The sequence below is a fragment of the Aplidium turbinatum genome, chromosome 9, assembly GCF_918807975.1.
Source record: "Aplidium turbinatum chromosome 9, kaAplTurb1.1, whole genome shotgun sequence".
Classification (NCBI taxonomy): Eukaryota; Metazoa; Chordata; class Ascidiacea; order Aplousobranchia; family Polyclinidae; genus Aplidium; species Aplidium turbinatum.
In genome coordinates this window covers 26859012-26869017 of record NC_137480.1, presented here as the reverse complement: position 1 = coordinate 26869017, position 10006 = coordinate 26859012, and the positions used below count along the sequence as shown (strand labels likewise).

At 40.7% G+C, this 10006-nt stretch overlaps 1 protein-coding gene across 1 annotated transcript; it reads left to right on the top strand.

Annotated features, from left to right (window-relative positions):
- The first annotated feature begins 5659 nt into the window (after window positions 1-5659).
- Window positions 5660-8524, top strand: LOC145776896 (N-acylethanolamine-hydrolyzing acid amidase-like). Its single transcript, XM_082588113.1, has 4 exons — window positions 5660-5822; window positions 6696-6773; window positions 7990-8178; window positions 8362-8524. Exons 1-4 carry the CDS (start codon window positions 5680-5682, stop codon window positions 8522-8524), a joined length of 573 nt encoding a protein of 190 aa, XP_082444239.1. The 5' UTR covers window positions 5660-5679.
- Window positions 8525-10006: the final 1482 nt, after the last annotated feature.

Here is a 10006-nt window from a genome sequence, read left to right as displayed (position 1 = left end):
AGCAACCAGGGGCGCGGAAGCGAGGGGGGCGATTTTTCTGCAGATGGGGGAGCAGGGAGGGCAATGGTGCCCTTTTAAGGTCATGTAAGCCAGGGTTTCCCAAACTGTGGTCCGCGACGACTGCACAGGTGGTCCATGGTGATATGACAAGAAATTAAAAAGTCACACATATACGTTGTAAAGTACGTACCCTGTCAAAGATAATTGCCGCAAACAAACAAAATAACAGCATTCATAAAGAAACTTAACATATGGGAAACAAGGATAAATGATAATATTGTGCATTTTACGTTTCCTGTTCTGTGTGACTACATTACCAACAAACCCTCAATTAATACAGAGTTGATTTTCTCTGACGTTACACAACATTTGGAATTTCTTTCTGCACATTTCAAGAAGTATTTTTGAAAAGAGACATATGAGAATTTTGACTGGATTTTAAACCCTTTTGTTGTTACAAAGACTGATCTGTCAGGACGAGAAGAAGAAGAATCAGCCGAATTATCATCTGATCGAAGTATAATGCTTAGTTTCAATCAAACAGCTGTTGCATCTTTCTGGTTGAGTGTTGTGGAGGAATACCCATTGCTATCGCTAAAGGCAACTAAGATTTTATTGCCTTTTGCCACGACCTACATGTGTGAGACATGTGTTTTAGCTAAAGCCTTCGACACAGTTGATCAAACTATTCTCATACAGAAACTGCAAACATATGGTTTTCGGGGCCTTCCATTACAATTGTTAAAAAGCTATATCAGCAATCGTCTACAACACACGGTCGTCAATGGAATCTCTTCAAACTCAAGACAGGTTACCTGCGGTGTGCCCCAAGGATCGACATTGAGACCCCTTCTTTTCTTACTGTATATAAATGACTTACCAAATTCAACAAACATGAATGTTAAACTATTTGCTGACGACACCAAACTTACCATGTGCGACAAATGTGAAATAAATTTGCAGAACAATGTGAATGCCGAAATGCAAAAAGTTTACAACTGGTTGAAGCTTAATAGATTATCGTTAAATTTCTCAAAAACTGAATACATGCTAATAACAAATAAAAAACACATAAAAAATTTTAACATTAACATTGGTAACACAAGCATTCAACAAAAAGATCAAATAAAATACCTTGGCGTTTACATAGATAACAAATTAACATGGAAATATCACATAGATAAAATTTGCGGAAAAGTAGCAAAAGGTTCATGGCCATGGCGTTGCTTAAACTCAGAATTATGTCAACACAGACACTTTAAAAGATGTGTATCACGCTTTGATTTAATGTCATTTGCAATATTGTATTTCAAGCTGGGGAAAGGCCTGTGACAGTGCACTGGATCCTTTAATAAAATTACAAAAAAAGGTTATAAGAATAATTACGAAACAAAATTACTATGCTCACACTCACTAGCGTACGCAGGGGGGGGGGGGGGCATTTGGCCCTGGCCCCCCCCCCCCCCCCTTAAAAATGTTTTAGTAGTTAACAACGTAGATTAAGGCATTTAATATGTTTTGGATTGCACTGTCAGAGCAATTAACAATGTTGTTCTATAGACTAAGCTAATACGAAATACATGGCCCAATCCACCAACCCCACCCGTAGTGTTCTGTAAGCCTATTATTGTGAGAGAAAAAATGGATAAAGTCTAAACTAAAACCATACTGGGATATCATGAAGACGTCTGGGATATCAATGGCCAGTGGCGTAGCCAGGGGGGGTTTGGGGGTTACAACCCCCCTTTGGCACGCGTGTGACATCACGATATTGAAAATCATGCCTTCAGTCTCTTTATGCTTGGGAATGATGCTTAACATTCAAACATCTCAGCCAGGAATTAGCAACAAGAAAACATAGAGACTTAGCTTTATTTCCGAAAAATGCCGAAGAAAACATGATCTTATCCTTTTGTTATGCCACCTGACAGCACCATTTTACAGGAATATTCATACCCACATTTTTGTTGAAAATGCTCTCAGAATGCACCAAATTCAAAGTAATTTTCAAAATTTTCTGGGGGAGGCCCCCCTGACCCCCCGCCGCTGGGTGTCCTCTCAGGCAAAAACGCTGTCGGGCTTCGCCCGCCCTTGTCAAACCCCTCTTTTACAAATTTATGGCTATACGCCTACTGTCAATGGCCTCCCCCCTTGACAAAATCCTGCGTACGCCACTGCTCACACTAATTTTTTGTTTTTCAAAATGAACATCTTGAAACTAAAAGACATACATAACATTGAAATAAAAAAACATATGTAGCCTACAAAGTTCATATGAATGAGTATCCGTCTACGTATTGTGATTTATTTACAAATGCTTCATCTATTCATCAGCATAACACAAGATATCAAACAAGCAACAACTATTTTATAAATAGATCAAACACAGAATTTGGTAAGAAGTCCATGCAGGTATTGGGTTCAATGCTCTGGTCAGAGGTTCCAAGTAGGCTAAAAAACTTATCATTTCATTGTTTCAAAAAAGAGATCAAAACGTTAATTTTACAAAGCTACAGTGCATCGTAAGTGATATGTTATGGAAACCAACTTGTCAGTTTCTTCGGAAGCTTGATTATTCTCTGCTTGCTTCATGGAATTTTGTGTTTTGGCCTATGTTATCATCAATATGTTTTTTTTGTTTTTGTGCGTATGCTGTTCTTGAAGCGCGGGAACGTTTCAATTATTATTTTTTCTCTTGTAAGCTTATTTTAAATGGCAAAATCGTAATTTCCGTAGGGTGGCAATTGACTAGTAGACCGTATGGTCGTCTCGTTGTCTCCCTGTCAGTATGGGAACTTGTGTAACTTTTGTACTGTGTATATTGCATATTTCAAACATGTACCTATGTTCCTGTTACTGACAAATAAAACATTGATTGATTGATTGATTGATTGATTGAGACAGCATTTTCAGCTCTTACCAACATGAAGACAAAATACAGGTTCAGACTTTCCGTGGACCCTGGCTTACGAGTTTGTCTTTCACAAATAACTCCGAGAATTGATGACTTATGCAATAAGAAGCAATCCCGTCCGTCCCATTGATGTTGTCAGTTTTTTAAATAAACAAAATTTGGTTTTATTTATTTTTACCTTTGTATTGGGGGTCCGCGAATAAACAGATTTACAAATAGTGGTCCGTGGCCCAAAAAAGTTTGGGAAACCCTGATGTAAGCTACTGCACATTTTGCAATATAACAATTTCTGCTATTCGCTTTTAGCCTAATTATAATCTTTCATTTTTGCCTCAAAATAATATTTACGGCACAAAATTTTGCAACACAGTAGGCTACAGGTCTTAAAACTAGCTTTTTTTTCGACACCCTTCGTGGCCTACCGGGAGCTCCTTCTCGGCGGCCAAATCTGCGTGCTTGGCGGCCAAAATAACGATAGCATAAGCAAATAGAAGTAAACTTGCAACAATGCTAAAATGATCACTTAGCATTGTTGAAGCCTGGGCGACATCCTACAATAGAATCGGTGCACCACGCAATAACTGCTTAATCGAGATTGTAATCCAGTAGCCTTCTGCGGGACTATCTAACGACACTCGCACAAGTGTCTCCAATGTGGCTGATTTTAAAAAAGTTCGCCACTCCCCTAGAATTTTTCTTTTAGCAACGAAAAACAACGTTCGACATGACATGTGTTGACGATGACGGCAAGGTAATAAAATAAGTATTTCAATGATGTGAAGGACATTACTAAAAGAAGCATAATTTTTGCAAAATATGATCAAAAATGTTTTCCCCTCGGATGTCAACTAATCTAGTTCTCCTTTTTAACAACGATTCAATGTCCGACAACATCGAATCGACATAAAAACGACAATATTGCCAGCCGATGTAAATTAGCACTTCGGATTAAGACTTTGTTAAAATAAACGTCGAGAATTACAAACAAGACTTACAGCGCTGGTGATCGCAGATGGATATATTCAATCAATAACAAATATCCCCGCACAATGCAACAGTGGCGATTATAACGCGCTGACCTAATTTTGCGTCACTCTTTAACACTACATATTTTCGACAGTTAATCCACGATCATTCTATTGCGAAATTAAATAATTGGCTAAAAGAGACCGGCAGCCAAACTTGGCCGATTTGAGGAGGTAGCACCCGCGGTCATTCAAGCACTACTTAGCGGCCATGGCCGCGGGCTGCTTTAAAGCTTGACAGTAGGTGACATCATTATAACATAGTATGATACCCTTCTTTGTATACCGGACACTTGTGGGCTATCATTACTCAATACATAGTGAGCTGATAGATTAGCATTGTCGCTATATCTTATCTTAAAACTTGAAAAAAAAATGGCCTTTTAGTTAACAAAAGTGCCCTTTTTTTGTAATCTTGCCCCCCCAGTCAAAAATCGTTCCGGCGCCCCTGGAAGCAACAAACGTTATAACGTGCATGATACCAAAGCAAAACAATCAGTTTAACGACTGCGTGACGTTCAAAAGGACGTGGGTTCGACACCGCTCCAGAGCACGCGGCTGTGTCTCGGCAAAGACACTTAATGGCAAGCCAACATAAAGGAAGCAGCTGACTCGAAGACTAAATGTCACTTCGCTGCTTTCTGTCGTCTGTTGTATCGCATCTGTGATCGCAGTGTAGCCTACTGTATGTTATCGCAATGGGCGCAAATAAACACACGATTATTATTATTATCATATGTTACGACTATGTTGATCGATCTTGATGCGTTATCAAAAGTGTTGATGGTCTTCAGGGGAACACTCTTTCTCTTCTTTAATTTTCAAAGTTCAAAGCAAGAATCAACTCTGGCCGTCATACTGAGCTAACGCAAACGGAGCGGAAAGTCTGCTTGCCTTAAATGAAGAGGAAAAAGAGCAGCTGCTCCAGTAGTTTCTCAGCGTAGTCGTGAAACATCGCCACCAGGAAAGGAACACCCTAAAGGTTGAAACGTTACCGACGAACTGAATTAAACGCATCAAATTGTCTTGTTACAAAACCACTCATGCATAGCGCTGGTTGTTAATCAGTTGCCAGAATCGTGTTTGGTATTTGTTCCTGGTGCAAGCAAAGTTAGCTGTCGCTTCCAGTGGTAGGAGCGGCGTTTGTTTCTGGTCGCGTTGTAGGAAGAATATCGCGATAGCAAAGGTGATTGTTACGGCACAAAAGTTCAATGCCAGGGTTATCTTATAGTGCGGTAGAATACGAATTGCATGAACCTAGTTTAAACAAACAGGGTAACTTTCGGTTTCACAAATTAAGGCAATGTCTTTCAGCTGGAAACGTATTTGTGATATGCAACATTCTTGTTGTCAAACAACGGTTGCAATGTAGCAGGCACGTAGCCACGGGGAGGGTCAAAGAACAATTGCCCCCCAAAGTTTTATCTCGCCTTTCAAAAATATGTTTTAGTCTGCTATTAAGCCTGCAACGTTTCAATACTGTTCGCATGTTCAAGGACGTTTCCCTCCTCCAACAGATGCTTTACTCCCCTGAAACTTTCTTTTACCCCTTCCAACACATAGGTTGTAGTGGGCGAGGCATAAGTCTTTTAGTCTGGGAGGGTTAAGATTTACTGAGCAAGAGAGGCTATTATATACTCTGACTGATACAATAGTTCATGATATAGCCAACGCTGCTTGGCTTTCTTCATCGAATACCTCTTGAGTAGATTTAGAAAACTTTACGGTTGTTTCAAAGCGATGAGACTGCTTCTAGTTTTTGCTCTCACCGGATGTGTCGTCGGTTGGCCGGCCTCCGATCAAATCGCTATAGCTAAAGATGACGCAACAGCCATTCCTGCAAAAACCTTCACCGTGAATCTCGACTTACCTGCCAAGGAAAGGTTGGTTGCAGATTTATGGCGTCATTATTACTAAAAAATATGTTTATCGTGATAATTTTACACTTTTTCTACATAGCAAATAAGTTTTTCCCTTATATTAGATCAGTGATGTACGTGCATACAAAAAATATTGACGCCGTCAGCGCAAACGCAAACGTTCGAAAAACCATACGCCGTATGCGTCAACGTAACTTGTAAAAAAAGTTGGTGGCGTCAGCGCATACACTAGCGTAAACTCATTTTGTTTGCTAGGTGCCAAACATTCACACGGTATAAACCACTCGAAACAAACAAGTTTTATTTTGAATTTCCACGAAGATACCTAAGCATCTGAAAGTGTTCATCTGACATTTTGCTGTGTTTTGGTTCCAATATGTCTTTGCCCATTGAAAACATTCTTTCAACTGCAGCGCTGGAAGGTATTAACGTGTTGTAGCGAAAAAAAGACATTAAAAAGTATGCGTTGACGCTATGCGCTAAAAAACCGCGAAAACTTTACGGTGTAGCCTCAAGCGCAAACTATCCAAAAAAATGTGGCCGCAAGCGTTAGCGTAAACAAAAAGTCTACGCCGCCAGTGTGCGGCGTAGAATTTGCGGCGTATACGTACATCTCTGTATTAGATAACAGTTGGCAATCTTCCATCCCTTAAAAATAAAATCCTTTAAAAGCGAAATATGAAGCCTGACTATACTGTTTGCTAGATTTTATTTTATAACTGATTTTTTTTCGGCCACGTTGTATTTTGTCTAAGTTCATTCTTCTAGCCTAGCCTACTACAAAAAAAAAACATCCAAAAGCTTCGATAACCGGACCCCACCGTTTGCGATTGGCTAAAGTTGCCACATGCGTCACAATTATTCTATTGTTTCCAGGTGGACAGAGGCTCTCAGTCATTTCAACCCAGATGACGTCAAAGCTGCAATCAACGCCTTGACCAGTTGCGACGTTTCGTTGTCTTGACAACTAATTTGCCTAGCTACTGCTGTTCGCAAACAAACCTTCACTAACGACGTAGCCGCGGATGTTGGGAAAGCAATCAAAGACCCAAAATCGCATATTGCCTTTCCCAAAAAATGGGTTTTTACTGCTATTACAACGTTTTAATGACATCATGTTACATGTTGAATGACGTTTAATAAATGTTTGGCTGCAATCAGTAGCTATCATTAATTCTTTATTTGTTTTTAAACAAACTCTGTATTTGAAGTGTAACTGTTTGCCCTCCAACAGTTTCTTCCGCCTTAAATTTTCTTTCTGGCTGCGGCATTGTCCTTTTTTTCTTTCTTTGTCGCATCCAGGCTGACACCTGGTGGTTGGAGATTTAGATTAAGTGGACGGGAAGGCAAGGAAGCCAATGAACAAGGCCCAATCACTCATCGGCGTATGAGCAGATCTTTCCAGGGTAGATTGGAGAGCAGGAAAGCATCAGCCACTCAACAGTCTCGTCATCCAGGACCCTCAGACCATGCGCACCGTGTGGAGGCCGGTGAGTTAGGCAATGGTGGATGACATGGTCTGTGGTCTGTTCAGTGGCACCACACTTGCAATCTGATGAAGGAGCCAGGCCCCACTTGTGCATGTCCGGACGAAAGCGGCCGACGCCAGTTTGCAGGTGGTTAAGCCTGACCCAACCAAGCCTTGCGAGGACATCCCCGGTAGTTCAAGATTTAATGTGTTGTGCTGAAACATGTGTTAGAACTGAAACACACTTTTGGTAGCAGAAAGCATAGGCCTTGGTTGAAATGCCGTGTGCACTTGTTTGAAGTTGCGTCATACCGACCGGTATTAGTCACCATTTTGTTGTGAGCAGGCTTGGATAGAAATTCATCTCGAAACAAACTAAAGATTTTTGACTCCTCCAGACAGTGAACCCACCTGTGGCTGCACCTTACCCTTGTAAAATAGGTGAATGTAATGTAAAACTATGTAAATGATTTTTGCAGCCTATCCAATAAAAGTTGCCACGAGCCACCACTGGAACCCATGGCCACATTTCTCCAGTGAACATACCTCTCGACATCTCATTATTACAAGATGAGGTCTTGTTTCTACTACATTGTGAATGAATGAAGGCTTGATTTCTAAAAAGTTATACTCTTTGACGTTTGATCAATTTCAAAGCTGATTTACACATATCTGATATTGAGTTATGCTTTTATATTTCAGCAAGTATCTTCCTTCCAAGATTCTTGTTGAAATAGTTGAAGCGGTGGCCGCCGACCTCGACCGCTACATCCCCCATCCATTTGCCGATGAAATGAGAGGAGTCAGTGCTGCCCTTAATATTGGACTGGGAGAAATTGTGGCGGCCAATCTTGCTTACGACATTTCAGCTTTCAACAGCAGCCACTTCAAGTATTTATATTATTTTTTCTATTTTTTCGATTATTTCAAATTGAACAATCAACCAAGTTGTCTGAATAAAATAATTTTACTGAAGCAGCAGTAACGAGCTTATTTGTAGGTAAAGTAATGAAGAATTATATCAACAATTTCAAGAAATCCTTCATATTATGAAACAATTTTTGATCACTGCAGGGCATGCACCAGCATTGTGACTGTCGATAGGATTGGAAGGATCATTCATGGACGGAACTTGGATTACGCGGTTCCGGACCGTCTCAGACCATTGACGATGCAAGTCAACTTCGAGAAGGAGGGAAAGGTATTCGTAACAAACTTTATTACGTGGCATCTGTGACAACATGAACGGATTTCAGCTGGCCACAATGCGCAACTCTGTAGCGATTCATTCATTCTAGGGACGGTACATTACGGGACGCGCAACTCCGTTGTTCCTTCAACATTAGAAGGGTCAATTGCCAATTTGACATATTTTATACGCTTTACTGCTGGCTTGCTTTCAACTAAAAACCTTAAATTACTTTAAAAGCAACTTCACTCTTCTTATATAACCCATAAAAAGTAAAATATTTTGTAAATTACAAAAAAACGTAACCCTTCTAGTGTTGCGGATAAGCCAAAAGCGGATGAAGTTTCGCATCCCTATGATCTACAATCCCTAATTCATTCACATCATTTTTTTGATGACGTCATCACCACGTTGGCATACCAAGCCCTTCCAGGCTAGACCAGTGGACTTATTGTTTGTTTAGTGCAAGAGTGTCCAAAATTTTTCCCAGGTGGGCCGGATTCGATAGTGCAAAAATGCTCGCGGCTCGATAGCCTCTGACAATCTTGTTTTGCGTAAAGAAAGATGCACATGCACACAGATACACATGCACACAGATGTACATGCACACAGTTGCATATGCATGTAGATGCACATGCACACGGTTGCACATGTACATATATACACATGCATACAGATACACACAGTGGCGTACGCAGGATTTTCTCAAGGGGGGGCCATTGAGAGTAGCGTAGCCAGGGATTTTGAAAGGGGGGGTTTTGACCACCGGCGGGCGAAGCCCGTCGGCGTTTTCTCTGAAGACGACCCCCAGCAGCGGGGGGTCTGGGGGCCCTCCCCCAGAAAATTTTGAAAACTTACTTTGAATTTGGTGCATTCTTAGAGTATTTTCAACAAACACGTGGGTATAAATATTCCTGTAAAATGGCGCTGTCAGGTGGCATAGCAAAAGGATAAGATCATGTTTTCTTTGGCATTTTTCGGAAATAAAGCTAAGTCTCTATGTTTTCTTGTTGTTAATTCCTGGCTGAGATGTTTGAATGTTTGGTATTGGCAAAACTCGCTCTTTTAATGCAGTTTTGTTTAAAATTAGGCAAGTTTTTTTTTAGACTGAAAGCACCATTCCCAAGCATAAAGAGACTGAAAGCATCATTCTCAATATCGTAACGTCACACGCGTGCCAAAGTGGAGTTGTAACCCTCCCCCCCCCCATGTATTTCGTATTGGCTTAGTCTATAAAACAACATTGTTACAGTAATTGCTTTGACAGAGCAAAGAAAAACATATTAAATGCCTTAATCTACGTCGTTAACTACAAAAAAATTTTAAGGGGGGGGGGGGGCCATGGCCCAATGGCCCCCCCCCCTGCGTACGCCACTGGCATCATACACATACACATAGTTGCACATGCACACAGTTACACATGCATACAGATGCATATGCGCACATTTGCACATGTACACAGACCACATGCACACAGTTGCACATGTACATAGACCACATGCACATAGTTGCATATGTACATAGATGCAC